The sequence below is a fragment of the Electrona antarctica genome (genome assembly GCF_951216825.1).
Source record: "Electrona antarctica genome assembly, chromosome: 18".
NCBI lineage: Eukaryota > Metazoa > Chordata > Actinopteri > Myctophiformes > Myctophidae > Electrona > Electrona antarctica.
The window spans coordinates 22801521-22824265 of NC_136799.1; the positions used below are offsets into that span (position 1 = coordinate 22801521).

At 44.2% G+C, this 22745-nt stretch overlaps 1 protein-coding gene across 4 annotated transcripts in view; it reads right to left on the reverse strand.

The window, feature by feature from the left end:
• mta1 (metastasis associated 1) overlaps positions 1 to 22745 on the reverse strand; it is a 77728-nt gene that overhangs the window by 44439 nt on the left and 10544 nt on the right. For all 4 annotated transcript variants that reach the window (XM_079528928.1, XM_079528929.1, XM_079528927.1 and 1 more), the window contains exons 2-3: positions 20932 to 20999; positions 10438 to 10531 (exon numbers count right to left, since the gene is read on the reverse strand). In XM_079528928.1, coding sequence (XP_079385054.1) covers positions 10438 to 10531; positions 20932 to 20999 — 162 coding nt within the window. The remainder of the gene's footprint in view (positions 1 to 10437; positions 10532 to 20931; positions 21000 to 22745) is intronic.

Here is a 22745-nt window from a genome sequence, read left to right on the forward strand (position 1 = left end):
TTCTTCCGACCAATGACAAAGCTTCTAGGAACATATTTGAATGCAGATTGTGGCCCCTAGATGTGTTACAGAGACAAAAACATTTTTGGGAGCGTTTGTTCCCTCATTGCTGGCTGTCTGAATACCAAAAAATAAACAGTCATTGACAAAATCTTGACATTATTGCTTATAGCAGCTTTAATTGATTATTTTTTTAACGGCGATTAATTGATTTAACATCCCTAACACAGATGCAAACACACACCTGTACACACAGACACACACAAACACAGACAGACAGACAATATATAGAGACACAAACACACAGTCATATACATAACAGACATACACAAACTTAGACAAAGACAAACAAACCTATAAGCAGAGCAGACACACCTATACATACAGACACACAAACACACGCCTACAGCAGAAGAAAACAACTGAATGAAGAGCACTTATTGAAAACGGAGCACACATGTAAGAGAACAGAACACAACTTTAAGAGAACAGAACTTCACAGCCCTATCGATGCTGGTTGGTTGTTGTTGGGAGGTAAAGCTTTATGATTCCACATGAGTCAGTCAGGTGTCTGAGTCACAGGGGGTGAGAACAGGTTCAGATTCTGTTGGTAGCCTACACATCTCATCCTCCTCCTTAAAGGAGAGGAAGACGGAGGAGACGGAACACACGGATAGAGGAGACGACGGAAAGGAAGCGCGACGGAGATGGAGAAAGGAGAGATGAGAGTTAGGGGGAGAAAGACGAATAAAAGATAGAGATTCAGAAAGAGACAAATCGAGAGTGGAGAGAGAGAGAGAGAGGGAGGAATGGGGAATAAAGAAAGATGAAGCAAGAGAAAGGACAGACAGAGACCAGAGACAGAGACCAGAGACAGACACCAGAAAAAGACAGAAATCATGAAGGGAGAGCATTGGGGAAACCGAAAGAGACCCAGAGAGAGACCGAGCGAGAGAGAGAGACTAGTCAGAGCGTGCTCCAATTCATTTGGAGTTTCATTAGAGGGAGCGAGAGGGAGACAGGGAGCAGAACAAAAGCAATCAAGGGATTTTCAGGGAGAAGAGATGTGCAACCAAAATCAATAAGAACTCCTTCACTCGCTCACTCTCTCAGGCTCTCAGCACCCACCAGACACACACCATCATTGCCCAGCATGAGCCCACCCGCACACACACACACACACCACAGTGCAAGCTGCTTCCATTTTCCTCCACAAAATAACGGGTCAGTTAAAACATAGAAAGAAAAAGGAAAAAAAAGGCGATGACAGGTAATAGCAGGTCCAGAGGGGAGAATGTGTTGAGTTGTAAAATGAGAGGTAGATAACAGGGGATGGGGGTCACAGTTCATGGGTGAGTCTAATGGCCATATGTGTCTGAATGCAGTATTGTGTGTGTGTGTGTGTGCGTGCGTGCGTGCGTGTGTGTGTGTGTGTGTGTGTGTACAGTACATGTATGCCTCCAGGGCAGGGCCATGTAGCAGGAAGCCTCTGACATCTCCCCCTTTCCCCATTCTCATTCCCTTGAACACCCCAACACACACACCTCTTTGCCCCTTTCTTGTACCCTCTTCACTCACCCTCTCACCCCAGCTGGTCCTTTCCTCAGCCCCTTCCTCTCCTTTCCCCCAATCTCCTTCCCCCCCCCGCCACCCCGTTCCTCTCTTGTTCTCTGAGACAATCCATCTCACCTGTCCCAACCAATTATCAATTATTGATGAATGAGTCGCCTTACTGGGCCAGGGCAAGGGAACGCAGAGGGAGAGAGGAAAGGGGAGACCCGAGGTCTGGGAGAGAAGAGGAGAGGAGGCTAGGAGAGCGTGATTACTAGAACTGAATGACTTCCCCTCCGGGATACAGTGCATCAGGAGGTGGCAGGAGCTCCATGATACAGTACATCAGGAGGTACCTCTACGATACAGTGCAGCAGGAGATGGCAGGAGGGGTGAAAAACAAAAGACAGCTACCCATGAAGCCAAAAGGACACACTTCACTCATGTCCACTGTTCATACCGTTGTAATCGTTTAGAGGTGCTCCGATCAGGATTTTTGGGACAGATCCCGATCACTGATTGTTTTTCTCACGATCGGCCGATACCGATCTTTAACTTGTGCGTAAGGGGAAAATTTAAATATTACCAAAATAATTAACCTAATATAAATGCACCACGTCTGTGTGTGTACGTACGCCTGTAATGCATATAACTCGAGAACCGTTCGCCCCACCGACTTCAAATTTGACACATGCGTTCCACACCACCACAGGGAGTGCAGTGCCCGGTGTCAAGTCCGTCGGATCGCCGGTTGTCCAGAACCAGCACAAAAGCCTCTGCCCGGGATGTGGACATGGCCCCTGCCCAGGTTATGGACATCTCCATATATGGAGCTAGCCTGTTCCGACATCACAATGTTATGTCATCTGCATATACTCAATATTTGGGCATGCCTGACAAATAACTCCATATATGGGCATAAAAGAGACAGACATTAACTGGGTGGGGCATGCATTTACAAGTTGCATCGTTCCAAGTAGGCCAGTGCCCAATGAGTACCACTCTAGTATGTCAAAACCCACGTCAAGCGGTTCCTGTGTGTGGGGGGAGGAAGGGGAGAATGTTTAGGCCTGTCACAAAGATGGAAAACGATATTCTACTATATATCTGATTGACGTTTATACCACTTAAATGGTGTAAAAGATCGGTTTCTCCAGATCGGGTAAATTGACGATCACCGATCGAGTCATTTGGAGTGAAGATCGGCCGATAACCGATCGTTGGCCAATCGATAGAGGTGCTCCCTCTATTATCGTTTTTTTTTTTTTTTTTTTTTTTTAACAGCAGTTTGTCCATAGAACGTACTACTTGTGTAATTAGAGCATATGTCCACTAACTTGGAAATGGGACAGCAATGATGTTGCTTGATTGACATGCAACTGCATTGTAAACTCATCAGTGTTACATTGTTAAAATGTAACCAAAGGACCCTTAAGGATCCATTTGGTTACATTGGCAAATTTGGCATTAAAACTTGGTAAATCAACACTGAGCGAGACATGGCCAAAGCATTTCCGGGGTCCCCAGCCAAAAACGTTGAGAACCCCTGGCATACAGTAATCTTTAAAAAAAGGGCGATCTTGACATCACATAAAATTCACGAGACATGTTGGCTTGTGCATACAATTTACAGTACTGTCTCTGAACATCATCATCATCACTGAGGTCATCCCTAATGGTGTGACCCAGATATGACCTGGTCTACAACATTGAACACACCAGATGTGAAACTGAGTTGAGTTTTTCCTTGTTCAATTGCAGAAACCATTGGCTGCTGTTTTCACTGGGATGAAGGTAAACATGTTACATAAATGTTTGCGAGAATAGCATATTGAGCTGCCCAGGAAGCATGTGTGTTTGTCTGTCTCCCGCTCTAAATTAACCAGTAACCAAGAATTCACAGAACCTCTTCCTTTATTGACGTTTTAATCCCATGTGAAGCGTCATCAGAGCTCCCCGAAGTTGTCAGTAGATAAAAAGGTGTATACAGGGAGCTCATGAGTGCATGGGCTTTGCTCTCTTTTATTTGTGTTTTAGGTTTCACAGTGTGGCTCTGGAGGATGTGAGCCATCTACAAATGGGGTGTGGGTGTGTGTGTGTGTGTGTGTGTGTGTGTGTGTGTGTGTGTGTGTGTGTGGGTGTAAATGGTGCATTTATATAGCGCCTTTATCCAAGGCATTTACATAGATTGTGCATTACATTCACCCATTCACCCATTCACACACACATTCATACACCGATGACAGAGGAAATCATGCAAGGCACCAACCTGCACATCGGGAGCAATTAGGGGTTCAGTGTCTTGCTCAAGGACACCTTGACGCCAACTCTGGGGGAGCCCGGGTTCGAACTGGTAACCTTGCGGTTCCCATCTGGCCACTCTACCCCTGAGCTACTGCCGTCCGTATATGTGCAGGTGTGTGTGTGTGTGTGTGTGTGTGTGTGTGTGTGTGTGTGTGTGTGTGTGTGTGTGTGTACACATATCTGTGTGAGTGTTTGTTTGTTTGTCCAGGGCTAATCTTACAAACAGCTGGATCAATCAGTGCCAAATATCTTGTGCACGCCGCCAGTAGGCCAAGGAAGTACCTCCATGCATTTTGTTTTCACAGATTGTGTATACAATTATAAGAGTTATGCATCATAGTTACGTGACGTCATTGGTCACTGACGTCACACACTGGACGCATGCCTCCTGAGCAGGGGGGGGGGGGGGTGTCAGCCTGTCAGTGCACCAGGAGGAGCAAGTCACTTTGACTGCGAAAATGTTTACACCTATACATTTCCACCCCACACTGTGGTGTTTTGTCTCGCAGACCATGCTTCAACCTGACACTTTCATAAATCAGTTAGTTGGCAACACTGTTGTCTTTTGTTTATGGAAACTAGGAGCCATGCCTCAAAAATAGACAAAGTTTGAGTCATAGCAAATTCAAACATCTGAGGGGAGGTGCAAGGGAGGTTGACATGACATTTCTGCCACTGTGACCAGCCACTCAGGAGGCTGCCCTGGTAACAGGGGCGGGGCCAAGAGTGAGGGCAGGGTCTGAGGCCCCTTTGAGGGAGTACTATGGATCTTGGTAGGGAAAATATTTGATCAGTGACTCAAGGCAACCGCACGCCATTTTCACTGATCCATAGCAGAACAGAATTAAAAGAGACGCTTGAGCAATTCCTGTTATAGGCCTCAGTGCAAAAAACCCAAGTTCACCATGCATACACAAGCACTCTCTCTCTCTCTCTCACACACACACACACACACACACACACACACACAAACACGATTCAGTCTCATCGTCACCATTGCTACCGACCCCCTCCTCCTCTTCTGCTTGTCCTTGGTGGCAAGAGAGTCTGCGGCTGCAGAAACACAGACAGGATACAGCCCACACCCATGCGGTGTGCAGCCATTCCTGCCATGCATTTTTCACATATTGCAAATGTCTGGAAGCCCGTGGCCCGACTGCTGCGTGCTGGCAGAGCATAGGCAGAACTAAGAGGTCCATATGGAAAACACACTAGAAGAACCGTTTTCTATACTCGCCGAAGCATGGGGATGTACCGTTAACATCACTACCACCAATCTGGGGCCGCTGTGCATGCACGTATTCTACACATGAAGATAGATAGCCTAGTGCTAAGAAGAACATGAGCACTCATGACCACACGCACTCATGACCCCCCCCCCCCACACACACACACACACACACACACACACACACACACACACACACACACACACACACACACACACACACACACACACACACACACACACACACACACACACACACACACACACACACACACACACACACACACACACACACACACACACACACACACACCATTAGATAAGCATGGTGGTTCTTAAATCCTGAGAATTAATTTATCCATTTGCAACTCAGAGATGGACCCTTACATCTCTACACACTTAAGAGTTAAATTGATGTCACACTCTGGTTCTTCCTGTGCACGGTTGCTGTGTGGTCTCCCACTCCCCTGCTGCCAGAGAGTTACAGATAAGATCCCAGGCCCCCACTGTGACTGCGGTCGTGAACACACACAAAAACGTATAGCTAGCACACATGCACGTGCATGCACACACGCACACACACAAAAGGATGCAGACATGCAAACACAAAACACATTGCTGGAAAGACAAATACACCCAATGAACAAAATGTACACATGTTAACGCAAATACAGACATGAACGCAATCAAGCAAACAGCAGCACATTACACTCCAAGAAGAGACAACATACAGCCCACCATCCACAACCAAAATGTGGAACGCCCTACCAACAGCCATTAAGACATGCGAATCCCTTGACTCCTTCAAAACCGCTCTCAAGGGGCACCTACGGACGGCTGCAATTCGAAACTGGCCCCCGTAAAATCTGAATCCCCCCCACCGGCCACCGCCCACCTATTTTCCCCTCACTGTATATGTTTCTTTTCCCTTTTTACCTCCTTTATGATGAATTCCTGTTCTGTTCTTTGACTACCGGTATATAGAAGTGTCTATTTGTACGTCTCTAAATGTTTTGATGAATTGAACAAGGTGGACCCTCTTGTAAACAAGTGTAATGCTTAAGTCTTTCTATTGAGTTTGTGCTTGAAATGTACTGTAATTCTGCAAACTGTTAATAAATATTTCAATCAATTCAATCAATCAACCCATTTCAAGTGGTTGGATTTAATTACCTAGACCAGATTTTCTCAAACGTCTTAATGTCAAGAGCCACCAAATTAATAGGCATTAGGCTGCAGATCCCCATTTGAAAAGACTTTCTATAAGGGACCCACATAAGATTTGAGGTTAGATTAAATTTATACTAAATTGTATACTATAGGTATATAACAGTGGAGAGAGTGAAACCTATGATCTGAATAGTCGTACATTTTCGCTTTGGGCCAACATGATCTCGCTGGTGAAATTTAATTTAGCTAGAGACCCCCCCCCCCCTCCCCCTCCCCCCCCTCATAGCGGGGGTCTCCGTTATGAGAAGTAGTGGCCTAGCCAGTGTCCAGACAGCAGCACGCCTGGTAAAGCCACCTAAAATCAAATGTTCAGCATAGATTTTAAATCTGCAGTGTGGGCCTATGACGATTGCATACATATGAAGCATGGATAATATTTGTTTGTTCGAGTAGTACACTACATTTAATTTCACAGTGGCTCTGTCTCCTCTCTGCTACTTGGAAGATTACAGCCTGTGAATTTCGACCTTGAACTGCAATCCATGTTGTGCTGTGAAGGACAGAGGCCACAGTGACTGCAAAACCCCAGCGTTCACCAGAGCCGTTTGAGAGTCTCATAGCCTGGGGCTCAGGGCGTAGGAGGAGCCTGTACCCGGCGGCTGTCAGAGCAATAAACCAGAAGAAAAAAACAGTGGGGGGAAAGAGGGGAAAATGAAACGAAATAAAAATGAAACAAAAAACTAAAATATAAATAAGTGTGCTGGCACTCGGAACTGTAGTTATTCCTGTATATAAAAGGTATCATATCACATGGTTATGCCATCTTGCATTTGTTTCCCTGATGTTGATGTTGCTATAGATGCCATTGTGTTGTACACAAGGCATCTGATACAAAGTATCTGAATACATGGTTATTGCCTCGTCTCTTTATTGTAGCTATGCTGACCTTGCTATTGTTGCAACAGTAATTCTTCAAGACTTTTAAAAAAAAATGTTCTTAGCTTCGTCGCTATTGCTATTATGTTGATGTTCCACAGTATGTGTGTATCATACACACTTGCACACACTCGCATTTCATTGCTTATACCTAGACTAGGAACAAATAAACGCTCTTGATTCGTCTCATCTTTTCAAATTCAAGTTAATTGTCAATTGCAGTTACAAAAGATAATAAACAGGAAAAGGAAACCGTCAACTACCAAATCAACAATATCAAATATACAAAGGTCAGTGACTCAATCTATTGTGCAATTAAGAGACAACACTCAGTACCAGATATCAAATATTAAATATATTGCATCAGCCAACTAGATATTGAACCCAAAATAACAGCAACAGCATATTGTGATCTATGGCCTTGGCTACTAGACGCGATTGTGATTGTGTTTGCAATGTATGTTTGTCCCAGACCAAGGACCACAATGAAAATAGGTCGGAAGACTGTATTGTGTGTTTATCCTTGACACTTCCTAGATGAACATGATGTAACTTGTTTTTTCTTGCACGACGTCTAATAAAATCAAATCAAATATCCTCATTCACGAGTGGATAATATACTGCAGAATGGAGGAGAACACAACGAAAAAGGGCCAACAAACCGTGGACAGTTACAGGCCAAAGAGACTGATAGTGATAGGCTGCTTGCACTGCAGAGGAAGCATATGGAGAGTGTGTGCACACACTGAACATAGCATAGTGCATGCGTTCTAGGCTAGCTGGATGCTGTCTGCAGTCATATGGAGGGAGTGTGTGTGTGTGTGTGTGTGTGTGTGTGTGCACACTGAACATTGCATAGTGCATGCGTTCTAGCTGGATGCTGTCTGCAGTCATATGGAGTGTGTGTGTGTGTGTGTGCGCGCACACTGAACATAGCATAGTGCATGCATTCTAGCTGGAAGCTTGTCTGCAGTCAGTCCTGATAGAAGAACTGCTGCAGTCAGGAGGGCTTCTCTCCACTGAGATCTACCACACACACACACGTGCGCGCGCACGCAAACACACTCTCTCTCCCCTGCTTGTGACTCACTCATTCGTTCTTCCGCACCCTCTCATTCTTTCCAGCCATTCTCGATTCAGTCTCAGTCCATTGGGGCCTCTCACGTCCCCACCCCCAACCAAACGATTTTCAGTTGTCTGTCTGTCTGTCTCTCATTGAACGAATGGCCTATCTGGGCTGAGAAAAGGAGTCCAGACTACATCCATGATGTAGAGGTGTGGTGCAGCAGCAATGTGTTGAACGCTACAGGAACCTCTCCGAGCACCGCTGATCGGCACACACAACGCACCCACACTTACGTCACACACAACGCACCCACACTTACGACACAGAGTGACGTGACCACACACAACGCACCCACACTTACGACACAGAGTGACGTGAACACACACACACACACACACACACACACACACACACACACACACACACACACACACACACACACACACACACACACACACACACACACACACACACACACACACACACACACACACACACACACACACACACACACACACACACACACACACACACACACACACACACACACACACACACACACACACACACACACACACACGATGTATCCGGAGTATGCGGAAGTGCCTGTGCTTTCTGGCCGTGATACGCCACTGGCGTTACCTCTGTGTCTTCAACCTAAGTACTGTAGTCTGCGACTACTGGCCAATCACAACGGGCCTTTCCTACAAGCAGCAGTCTGTCGCTCCGTGTTGAAAGGGAAAGTAAAAGTACCCAGCGCACACGCACTTGGATTATCTCTGTCTCTATTCACAGAGAAAAAAACAACACGGTCAGTGACGAAAGATACATCGCTGTCTGCCTTTGTTCAAAATGTACGGTTTGCATTGGTCTCTCAATCGGACACACCATATTCACGGTCGGAGAAACAATAACAATTCTGTTCTGCTATGGATCAGTGGAAATTGCCTTGAGTCACTGATCAAATATTTTCCCTACCAACATCCATAGTACTCCCTCAAAGGGGCCTCAGACCCTGCCCTCACTCTTGGCCCCGCCCCTGTTACCAGGGCAGCCTCCTGAGTGGCTGGTCACAGTGGCAGAAATGTCATTATAGTAGGCTACATTTTCATCAATTTTGTACCTTGTCCGATTGGGACGGATTGCACTGCAGCAATGAACAATGGAAACATAATTCAATGGGCCACTCAAAAACTTGCAGGATTTGTTGTTGGATAACGTTTTGGAGGGTCTTGATGTGAAAGACCTGCTTCCCCATACTGTAAATCATGCTTTTTTTTGTTTCTTGCACTCTGCATTTCTACAAAGCATTAACACTGATCTCATCCAGGTTTGACGCATGCCGAATGCCAATCAGAGTCAGTCTCATTAGTCCCATGAAAAACTATGCAGGGATGTTAAGTGATACAAAACAAGCACTCCTTCCCTGACACGACACGTGAGCTTGTGATCTATGGCTGGCGTGTTATGGTTGGTATTTCTGTTCGGATGTTCTCTGTGGGTATTGGCAACTGATTGGATAACCCAAATTCTGGATTAAAACTTTTACATATTCATAGATCCTATAATACTAAATGAGGGCAATGATAGAGCAAAGAAAGAGGTATTGTAAAACTCCTTTACGGATATTTTTGGTGGGAAAAAAAACAACTTGACATCTTATTGAACAGAGATGATTTTTGTAAGGACTTCAACCACACATGAAATATATGTAAAGGGACCTTAACACATTCCCCGCCGTTGACGTAGATCTACACCAGATCTAAATTCAGCAGTCTCCTTCAGTGGTTTATTGATAGCTCGCTGTCGTAATGCTACATACATTAGCATTGGGTTGCTAGGCAATGAAGTGAACAGAAATTGTACCGTAAGCAATATTTCCATGTGCATTCACAAAATCTGCTTTATTCAACGGCCCACAGCCATTGAACCGACGGTCGCGGTAACGCTACGTCTTCTCTAAGTGAAAGTATATAATAGCATCCATCACAACACACACCGTTAGTCTACATCCGGTTCCGGTTTTCGTGTTTCCAGTGGATCCTTAAAAAACAAGGGTTTCACCAAAGAATCCTGACGGTTAACGGGTGGATTAATGAATGAATGCTGGTGGTGAAATGTGTTAAATGCTGGCTCAATATTTTTGAAAGGAGGGGGGGGGGGGGGGTTGTTAGTCACTCACTTGCGTGTTTGTCTGCCAGGGCAATGAGTGTGCTGGAGATGTCCCTGCGCCGGTAAAAACAGACCACTTTGGCCTCCACGTTCCCATTGGCTGTCTGGAAAACAGAGAGAGAGACAATCAGCGTTACCATGGAAACAAGGGGGATACATCCATGCATGCGCGCACACACACACACACACACACACACACACACACACACACACACACACACACACACACACACACACACACACACACACACACACACACACACACACACACACACACACACACACACACACACACACACACACACACACACACACACACACACACACACACACACACTCACACGTGCGCACACACACACGCGGAGGCTAGTGGGTTCGAGTTTGTGTGAACACGCAGTACTAGGCTACAGCAAGTCCCTCAATCACAATCAATAGTGTTTCGGTGGTCAGAACAGTGTGGTACAATGTGTATGTGCACAGGCCTGTTCACATCTAGTGTGGTGGGTGGAGAGAAGCAGGCGTCCCCACTGCCCAGTGAGGAGACAGACAGAGATGTACAGCACTGGACATGCTGAATATAGATATATGCACACTGCAAAATGTTGAATGTTAATATAACTCTGAGAGTGTACAAATATAACCAAATGGACCCAGGCTTCAGCTGCTCACACAGATACATAAAAAAAAGGACCAAAAAAAAGGGCTAAAATCTTCCAAAATATTCAAACATTTTAAAAAATAGACCTACAAGCGATGTGTTGTGAACTTATATCTTCCCACTCTTTTATGTAAAATAAAGATACATTAAAATAACTCTGATTGTAGCTTTAAGAACTATACTATAATCTGAGTACCTTGTCCAGATTACCACAGTTAATACCAGATTGGTATCCCTCAGTCCATAGTACTATGAGAGATATATATGATGACCCTAATAAAAGATAGAGGCAATGGACAAAATGCATATTCAAAGTCAATATTTCTCACGTCGATAGCTCTCCATACATTTCAAAAGGGAAAGATGGCAGGCCAGTCCACTGTTTCCGTATTGAGAGAAGACTGCTAGGGAGATGGCATAGAGAACTTAAGGCACAGGAGAAAAGGCTGAGAGTATTATATGGTTTGGTTTTTGTTCAGTTTTATGTAAAGCACTTTATAACGTTTAATTTGAATAAGTGCTCTATGAATATGAAAGTGTATCATTATTATGGAGCCAAGCATGGACCCCTATTGTAATGGTTATTCTTCTTCCTTAATTTTTTGGCAGTTCTGGCTTAACTGTGCAGTTGTTTTTTTCAAAACTCAGCAATATGGTAGAGGGCTATAGCACTCAATTGACATATTTTAACAGGGGCATGGCGCATGACAGAAGACAACACTTTATGCTATTCAGCTTATTTAAACAGGGCTGTTGTAGCTGAATACATAGGACGCCTGGGAAACAGAAGGTCACTGAGGTCAGGAATAGTGATGAAAAGCTATAGCCTAATTATTAGAATACTACAATTGCTTCTGTTGGGTAGATGAAGCAGAGCAAATTTGCAAACTTGGCAAACTTTTTGAGTTTGAAATCTGCCATTATAAACATCATAATATGCATTTTAATATCCACAACCCCTCAGAACTCTGCTCAGCTGTTTCCAATGCTCATTTGCTAATCGCATAATATCTTTTCTCTCAAGTGCAGTCTATTATGTTTCTATTGCACAGCTCGCAAATGTATTGCTGTTAGCAGCTATATTTATTATTGGGCAGAAGAGACATACTTGGGCCTAATGCCATATCTAAATGCATATGTATAAACATACCGTAGTTGTCACCACTGGAGAATGAAGATGTGTATGAAATTCTATTATAGAATCTTCCTATCAAATCAATTCAATAACCTCCACACATTTCCTTGTTTGTAAGCGGCAGAGGTAATGATAGAAAGCAGCCCTGTTGTGATTGCACTTGCAAGCAAACAAGCAGATTTGTGATTTATTTAATTATTTTCCTTCCTTGCTTTCAGGGATGCTAACAGTGGATGTCTCCAGCAGTGATACATATCTCCAACTGTTGCTACAATCTTGTAAAATGAGACATCGGCACTTCTGCTATGGGCAACTTCAGGCAAATATACACAGCCAGGGGCACTCTGGGGTGTTAAGCGCATCAATAATAATTGTGATGTCCTGGGTACACTATTCCATCTAATACTATGTCCCGTTTCTTTTACTTAAGACACGCATAATACTGCCCAGAGTTTCCAAAATTAGAATTTGGGAAAAGTGCAATATATCGTTCGTCAGTGTCTGCACATGGTAATGATGTAATGGGCATTCACGACTTCAGATCAATTGCTGAACCGACAGAGTAGAAGAAGTGGTTTAGACAGAAGGACAGACAGAGAGCGGTTTATTGCTTTATAGTATGATGGCACATTTCAAGAACAAGAGTGTGCTTGACGTAAAACATGAACTCACTCGCTGCCAAAAATGTCTTGGTGCGTCTTTTTTCCAATGGCACTCGTTGCCAAGAACATCTTTTTATATATTTATTGGTTCAGAATGGTCTCTCTGATGTCCACCATCTGGCAGCGTCCCTGTCGCTGGGTAACGCTTGGCTCGCCCGGAATCGAGGCTCAGATTGAGATTTTACTTCCTGTTCATTTTGGGGTGAATCTGGGAGTCTTCAAAATAAAAGACCCACTGCATCCGATGCCACATAAGTTGCTGTGCCAGAGTCAATGTTGGCAGCAAATGAGTTAACTCTTAGCCTGCCGCCATTAATTAATCCCTCGATTGCGTATTGCCATGGTTTAATCACGCGTGACACTTACTTTGAAGAGCCAAATATCCGTATCGCATTTTACTATGAAACCATTCCGTGTGTGTTGACGAAGCTGGTGCTCGTTCTCTCGGTCGGTGGTGGAAAAAGTGGACCGCGAGTATCACAGCGCCTGCTACAGGCCGTTGAAAACGCTTGTCTGGGACAAAGCGTCCTCTGCAATGACGCTTCTGTGAGATAAAGCCGTCTGAAAACAGAGCCGGCAATGTTAGTGGATGCGCGCGCATTTTCAAAATGGCCGCGCCCATTGTGTCAGAAGCATAACAAAGCTAACGGACGGTAGATTTCGATACGATCGTATTAAAACATGCATTAATGAATACATCGCTGTTAAAACGGCTTTTCCGTTTGTGGCAGGCTACAAGATTCTACGTGTTAATATTCCTATGTTCCTGGCGGGTAAACGATTAAGTACCAGGTCTTATTACTTAACTTAAGACCTGGAGACGTGATCAATGCCATTTGGCTATTCTGAGTGGCCAAACGGCATTGACCACGCCTCCAGGTCTTAAGTTAAGTCATAAGACCTGGTACTTAAGACACGCATAATACTGCCCTCCGAGTCTACGGCCGTGGTTTTCGCCGTTACCGTGCATGCGTGGCCATGGACGCCTTGTGTGCATGTCTCTGTCTGTTCGCTGGGCTGTATAGTGTGTGTGTGTCTGTCAGTTTAACAGCCGCCCCTCCCCCCTCAGCAGCTCCCACTTCCATGTGTGTGTGTGTGTGTGTGTCTGTTCGCTGGGCTGAGTACTGTAGTGTGTGTGCGCTGCAAGCATCGTCAGCGTTAGCATGTTCTGCTACAATTGAGCAGACCTGCATCTGCACCCTACAGACATCACAACAATGCATGGACAGGACGAGTCCTGTGTGTGTTGTGTTCGCGACGGGTCACGCATGTGGGTATGTGTGCGGGTCGTGTGTTTTGGAACCGTTTATGAGCGGGTGTGTGTTTGCTGTGGCTCAGCAACTAGTATATACAATCAGTGGCCATGTTAATAGGTCAATGTACCTACTCAATGTACCAACCTACTCCTCCAAAACAGAAAGTGATGTGGCTGCAACTCAGTCAGTATATAAGTATTGTATGCAGAAAAGTCCAAGAGGTTCAGTTACAGTACCATTAACATCAGAATGAGCAGGCGACATGATGCAAGTGACAAAAACAATGTAGTATGATTGTTGGGCATGAGTCCGGGGCCAGCAGGTGTCCTTGAGGGGGTTCCTCAGCTAAATGATTGATAGGTAATAGGTATTATTGACCCTTATGTTACATTCTCAGAAATAAATCAACATCCTGAGGCCATACATTATACATTTTCAGTGACTGAAAGTCACATATGTAGCTGAAAAGATTTCCAACGCATTTAAGACTTCCACGGAAATGTTTATAGCAAGATGGTCACAAAATCACAACCACACCACATCAACTCAGAGCCTGAATAGCGGCTGGCACTAAATCGGACCAACAGTTTCTGCGCACAGAGACAACATGAATGTCTGTATCGGTCCGTTTGCCAGTCTGCGAGGGATGCACCTCATCTCCAAGTGGTGGTGGAGGGTAGCTGGTCCCGTTTGTTAACCCAATCCGTCTGCCTAACTGATTGGCCGAGCTTCGTGTCACATTTGTGCCGTGTCGCCAAGATGACAACATGAGTGGTAGCGTGACTAGCGTCAGCATCCATGCAACCAGCACACATCAGAGTCATTATGAAACAACATCAACTAGATAAAGTGCCCCTCGGGGCACAGGTCTCCACCAAGGCAGGTCAGGTTGTGGCCTCCTGGTGGCGCTATAATAGGCCAATGTGAAAAGGATTGTGGAATGTGTGCAATTTCTTCTTATGCCTTGGATGGCAATTGGATGATTTGAGGCATTTTGTTCCAAAAATGTGTTTTGCAAAAGTCCACCTGTTGGTGGCGCTATAACAGGACAATGTGAAAAGGGTGGGATATATTCCTCAGCCTAGTAGGAAAGTCTGTGAAAGATTTCACGTAAATTGCACGCTGCGTTCATGATTTGAGGCTTTTTGTTCAAAACAGGCCAATCCTGCAAACTTTGAAAGCCAATGTTAGCCAATTAGGATGGAATATGAAATATAGGACAGATCCATCTTGAACACATGACTATAGAGATAGTGTGTAACGATTTGCGGGATTTTTGGACAGAATCTGGAGGAGTAATACCAAAAGAAGTGTTTTTCAAAAGTCGGCCTCCTGGTGCTATAACAGGCCGTTCTGGAAAGTTTGGGGCAGAGGTTCATCGTTGGCTTCCAGGGAGTGTGTGTGCAAACTTTGACATCGACCGGGTAAACGGTGCCAGAGATTAGCTGGTAAGACACACGGACTCACACACACACACGGACGGACGGAGTGCAATACATACTCTCTCCCCATGCCTTCGACACATGAAACGGAACATGGATGCAAACATGATACCTTCCCAGATGCGTTTGCTACTACAATGAGTAGTAATCTGATTCTGCCTTATTCTGATTCTGTACTGCAGGGGTTCTCAAACTTTTTCATATCACAACCCCATAATATTTTTGAGGGGCGCTAGCCCATCCTATATTCAGCTATAGTGTAGATTTCTGTCCTAACACAAACATGAAATGCCATTGACAATGAATGGAGAATTTACGTCATACCTGTATGTGTCTGAGCAAATCTGTATTTTTGTCCTACAGATTAAATTCCCATTGACAATGAATGGATGATGTATGATGATAAAAGCGCCCCTCACTTCACACGGGTGTGAGTTTTTGCTTTAAAAGATAAAAAAATAAAATAAAGTTACATATAATACATCAATAATCAAATGAGCTCAATAGGCACAACTGGCTGAGTCCTTAAACAGGCAACAGGCAACAGGCAGTTAAGTACTCAGAAAAACTACATTGCAAATAGTAGAAAAACCATAATGTGCCAAAGTAGCTACAAAAAGGCTTATTCTTTGTTGAGAAGACAGGTTGAGCAATAAAACCCACTAGAAAACACGTTTTAAATGGATTGATAAGAGGGCATGCCCTCTTGTCTGAAGAAATACTCAATTAAAGTCCACACCTCTCTCGAAAGGTAGTTATTTAATCTACCCATAAAGGGACAAAAGTAGCCTAAACAATTTGCTAGTTTAGGGCATCACACACACACACACACACACACACACACACACACACACACACACACACACACACACACACACACACACACACACACACACACACACACACACACACACACACACACACACACACACACACACACACACACACACACACACACACACACACACACACACACACACACACACACACACACACACACACACACACACACACACACGGTAAACCTGACACTCACTGAGGTGCCTGAGGAACAGCCGCAGAGTCTTGTTTATGGGCACGGGCGGCAATCAAGATGGCGCGATCCAGTGTTATTGACAACACCAGCTAGCAACCCGATGCAATTGCAAACGTGAGTAGCATTATGACTTAATCAATCAAAAGCACTATAAAAGACCAATTTCCGTAGATCTACGGCATTGGTGTTAAGCATAACATTTATTAATTGCTTTTAATTGACGTAGATCTATGCCAATGGTAGACTAAGTGTTAAGATGGTGAAGGTTGGCTCGGACGGTTAGCTCAACCGTCTGGGCACCTAGGCTGCTGAGCCAGCCTGACGGCGTGCCGCGGGTTTGACTCCCAATCCCGACGGCCTTTGCCGCGTGTCTTCCCCCCCATCTCTCTCCCCATTTCCTGTCAGTCTACTTTCAACCTATCAATAATATCAGAAAAAGACAAAAAAAATATCTTAAAAAAAAGTGACGGTTGTGGCAAATCTGGGAAAAAAATGCTTTGCAATCCATGAATCCATTGCAAGCATTGGTTTTGTACGAAAAACACCCCAAATGTGCTGACCTCATCACATTTGTGATGACAGCTATGGCCGTTTTTAGCCAAAGGAGTGTTTTTAGTGTAAGACCAATGCTTGCATTGGATTCAGAATCATGAAAAACCCCTAGTTTGGCATGTCACATGCTACTTAAAGGAGAATTCCATGCTAGAAGGCTTTCTTACCTTTATTTGTAGTTGTTATGTCCCAACCAAAGAGGTCCAGGTGTTATTTTGAGAAAAAGTGCATTATTGGCTATTTCCCCTAATATAAGTCCTCAATGGGGGTTGGGTTTTTGTGCTAATTCGCTTATTTCCATCAAAATAAGTAGTAAAATGTGCCGCTTGGGATACTATTTACATTATGAAGAGAGGATATTGATTTTTGAGCGATGGAAATAAGCGAATTAGCACAACACTCCAATGCCCCATTCAATTAAATTCATTGAGGGCTTACGGTAGGGGAAATGGGCAATAATGCACCTTCGCACAAAATAACACCTAGACCTCTTTGGTGGGGACATTACAACTACAAATAAAGGTAAGAAAGCCTTCTAGCATGGAATTCTCCTTTAACCCTTAGAAGATGAAAGACGCCAATTGGCGTCTTCATCAGAATTCCGTAAATGATCAATGACGCCAATTGGCGTCTTCACAGTTTTTGATGAATCTAAACATATTAATATGCTCCGAAGCGCTGTTTAAATTCCTGAGCTTATATTCCAACTACATTACCCAGAAAACCCGTGTCACGTGACACACGTGTACGTGTTGCCATTGGAAGCTGGTCCCACCCCCTGTAAACAGTGGGGGCAGAGGGAGTCTTCATAGTTTTCATTGTTTTGCCTGTTTGCCGTCTCGCCCGAGCGATTTTCTAGCAGAAAAAGTTGAAAGCAGTACTATTTATTTGAGCGAGTTTTGTGGTAGTAGTATTGATCCATACGCGTCCCAGTCGCCTTCTCCAGGCGGAGTAGCCCTGGTCCAGTGCTTACAGCGAGACTCGCTGCTCCCTCCCTCCTTTTTTCATTGTCTCCCCATCGTCGTCCGATGAGCTATACCGGGAAACCATTGAAGAAGACGATCAACCCGGAATGTTTTGAGGTAATCTTATTGTAGAAAATGCCCTTCTATAGTGATCAGAAATCATAAGATGATCGCTACAAATAGATGCTTGGATAATTACTACTACTAGTCAGATCATGACGCCAGAATGACTCACCACGATGGCCCCCAGCCATTAGCCAGCACCGAAGGTGCTGGCTAATGGTGTTGGTCGGTGCATTGGTGCTGGCTAAGGGCTGGAGGGGGGGGGTTGGTGTCGATCCGTTGGTTGGTGCAGTACAAATGTATCGTAGCAGGCATGCACGCATGGCAGTACAAGTATTTTATATTGTAGCGTGCCTTATAGGCGATCTGATCTTTAGAGTAATGTTCGCTCCTTTTATTTACTGTCTACAAAGACGGAGAACAAACATGCATCGTTTACTGAAGCAACGCGTGGTTATGATGACGTTGCTACAAGGATCGGAGGGGGGACGGGGAGTGAAGCTAACAGTAGCGTATTATATAAGATCTGTATGACGTTTCATTGACGTCTGAGCTTGCATGATAATTGCATTCATTGTATATTGTATACAATCATGATTGTACATTGTTTAGTGTGTCTCCGTGTGATGATGATGATGACGATGATGTCAGATAGCCTACGTCCCCCCCCCCCCAACTGGCTATTGGCCGGGCTGACTACAGCTAAATGTTTATTTTTATATATTTAGAACTGGCATCGGAGGAGGAGGATGATGATGATGATGATGATGATGAAGACGAAGAGTCAAGACTGCGATGGAGTTCTCCGACACTGAACCGGATGCATTCATTCATTTCAGTTTTTTTTAAATTTAGCCTACACACACACACACCGTCAAGAACAACTGGAATGCAGTGGTTTGGGGACACTGGGGAGTTTGGGGACAACTGTTTTGTATGTAGGCCTATTTATTTTCTGTAATATTTATTATAATTGTATTATGTTAGTAGTCATAAAAAATAAAAGACAAGCTTTTACAATGAGTTAGACCTGTCATGGCTATTTTGTTCACTAGTCTGAGGTTTATGGTTTGACTAAGCGAGTTTCAACTGTGATTTACTCTGTAACGGTAGATGGTAAGAACCCAATTTTTTTGTTATAATACAGTATACATTCAAGTCTATATTTTGATACATATCATGGGCACAAAGTCATATCAAAACAATGTCCTTGGATGAGTTTTTTATCAAAACTGTTTCTTCACAACAGGTTTTTGAGATACATGCATGAATAGACACGGTACTGGTAAGACTATGTAAACATGGTATATATCAAAATGTGCGTTAGAATGTCTAATTTTACCCCAAAAAAGAATTGAGTTTATATGATGTTCCATTTCAGAGCTAGGGGGACTTTTAGCTGGATAGGTCAGATTGATCATGACTGACCATGCTATTTATAGATGGCAAAATATCTACAGTGGTACATGTGAGAAACTTTTTATTTTATTTTAATTGAACTAGACAACTCACCCTTTAAAATGAGATATTGCATGGCTATGTACGCCCAGCAGAAAAAAAGTTATTTAGAAAATAAAACTTCAACCGGTCATAACTTTTTTTGTTGTCCTAGAAACACTACCCAGTGTAAATGCAGGCTCTTTTAAATGGCTTCCAACACCACAACTAAACATTTTATCAACTCAGTTCATTTTTTTCCTGGAAGCAGACAAGCCAAGCTTTCTCTGAAGGTCTTTCGTTGTCACACATTCACAACAGAGAATTTTCAATAAATCATTCAAAAACGCCATTCTGCCATAGAGAAGTCTAAAAACTATATAGAAATCCATGAAACTCTCAAAGAGTTAAAGCATAATGAAAATTTGAGAATGTTGCGTTATATAGGTTGTTAATGGTACCCCAACATTCAGCAGCTATCACAACGTTTCCCAAGGGAAACAAATGGATTATGTGATAGTAGACACCTTTATGAACACATCTGTGAAAAAAAAGCTAGTGGTAAGCATTTCTATGCCAGAACGTTCGCTAACTTTACCTAAATAAGTGTAAAAAAACAATGGAACTCACGTCCCACAATAAGAAGAAAACATTACTCCCCGTCCAAAATAACCCTTTATCTCGCTTTAAATGCGACATCGATACGGAACCAAGAGGCATCACCTTTTGACACTGAGCCCTTATGTTCCAACCGTAAGAGTCCAATTCCTCAGCGTCTCTCACACACACACACACACACACACACACACACACACACACACACACACACACACACACACACACACACACACACACACACACACACACACACACACACACACACACACACACACACACACACACACACACACACACACACACACACACACACACACACACACACACACACACACACACACACACACACACAGCGTTGTGAGCTTTTTGACCTGCTATTTTCAAAAATTGAGTACTGTATAAATCAGGCATAACTCCTACCCAGACCTGTAAATGCTAATCCTAACCTGTATCTTGTGATGTACCACAATGGAAACAAGTCCCCAGGACTTTTGTGTTATCCTTTTAGCCTTAATGTTTGGCTGTACCATGTGCCGTTTAGAGTTTTGACTAATAAAGTATTCAATCAATCAATCAATAAATGACAAGGGAAATGGTCCTCAACAACTATTTCACAAATTCTATTAGTGGGGGCATTTGACAAGTACAGCACACACACACACACACACACACACACTCACCTTGTTCAGCTCTTCTATCCTTCTGATCAGCAGGGGGTTACTGGACGAGTTCTCAAAATAAACATAATCTGTAGAGGAACAGAGAGAGAAAGAGAGAGGCAGAAAGTGAGTGAGAAGACAAAGAAAAGAAAATAATGCCAGTCAGGATTCATTCTAGAAGGCAGAACCAGACTGATATATAGGACAGGCTGATATATTGGCTAGTATTTTACTTTTTTGACAACATAAGGTATTGGCAATTATACAGCTGAGCTGGCGTGTCCCGCCTCTCAACCTTTTGACAAAATATTGGTTAAACTTAAAACAATGGTGATCTGTGGACTCTCCAAAATCATGACCGGGCCCAAAAATCTGGCATCGGTCAGGCTCTACTAGAAGGTTATCCAACCACCAACCAGCCGGGCTGATTTTGTTGGAACAAAACTGCGACAGCTCAATTAGTGCAGAGGAAAAAGCAGTTACGGACATCCACCAAATGTTGGCTTTGACTTGATTAGGCTAATTCCATAGCCAGAAGTTTCATCTGGGAGGTCTGACTATCAGAACGATGTTTGGGAAGAGTGAGCAAGACAGTGACACGCAAATAAAACACACAAACCAATCCGTCCTAGCTCGTCAGACCCTCCATTCACAGTGTAGCCTTGTATTTCCTCATTGGGTCCACATGCTTTCTTTGTCCTCTACCTCCTTTCATTGCACCCCCTTGGGTGAGTTGGTGCGTGCGCCGTGCGCTCAATGTAGCTGCACTGCATGTGTGTGTGTGTGTGCGTGCGTGTGTGCCCGCGCATGCGTGTGCATGTCCACTGGCACTGCTCCAGGCCCATTGGAGGCTTAGCTCTCCTCCCCAGGACGTCCCCACAGACCCCAGGCTTGGTAGGGTGCCTTAGCCCTGCGTGCATCTTGGCTGAGCACTGTCTGATTATACACCACACTTGGTAGGCTGCCTGGAGCTGCAGCTATCCTCCCCTCACACTAACCCCTACCCCCAAACCCCGCCAGCCCCACCCCCCACAAGGCCCCGGGTGACTCCATCGAGCGGGCCTGAGATCTCACAAGAACTGATGGTAAAACGAGAGGATAAACAAGGTCTTCCGATAAAAATGGTAAACGTGTACAGTATATGCACAATGCATTGGTAGTGTACAAACATACATACGTATATGCAGTACGCACAGAGGAACAGAATTCTCCATGATCCTGCCGCTCTGCTCTAGTCTCCATTCCTCAGTTTCATTACAACGAACTTTTCCGTATGCTGTGCGAGGTCATCATGCAAGCACAACACACTGGGATAACTGGTAGCCATTAAGTCCAACCCATTGCAAAAACCCGACCCGGATCTTAATATATCCTACATTATGTCACTTTTCCGGCTCAGCTGAGTGGGCATGTAAAAGTATAACTTCCATCATGTCTGCATCGATACACAAATGGACACATTCACTACCCTTGACATTGCTAAGAGAGAAAGAGAGACAATGGGAGAAGGAGATGGGAGAGCTCATCAGTGCATGCCTGCCTACTCTTTACCCTGTATTAACTTGTCATTAGACTCTGCTGCCAACGTGACGTCTCGGTCCCACATGATGAATGCCAAATAGGCTAACTTGAAATTGAGCAATGCCGATACTGGGGAACGAAGTGAAGATATCCTCCGACGTGCTCCGCTTTCAACCTTCTCAGTGTTCATAAGAACCCAGATCAAAAGAAAAAGGTCATTTCACGCTCGATCTTAGGGACTGGGGCTCATGACAAACCAGAGAAAATGGGTGCGAAGAAAACGTGACCATCAATGCACCCTTTCTCTTTGGTGA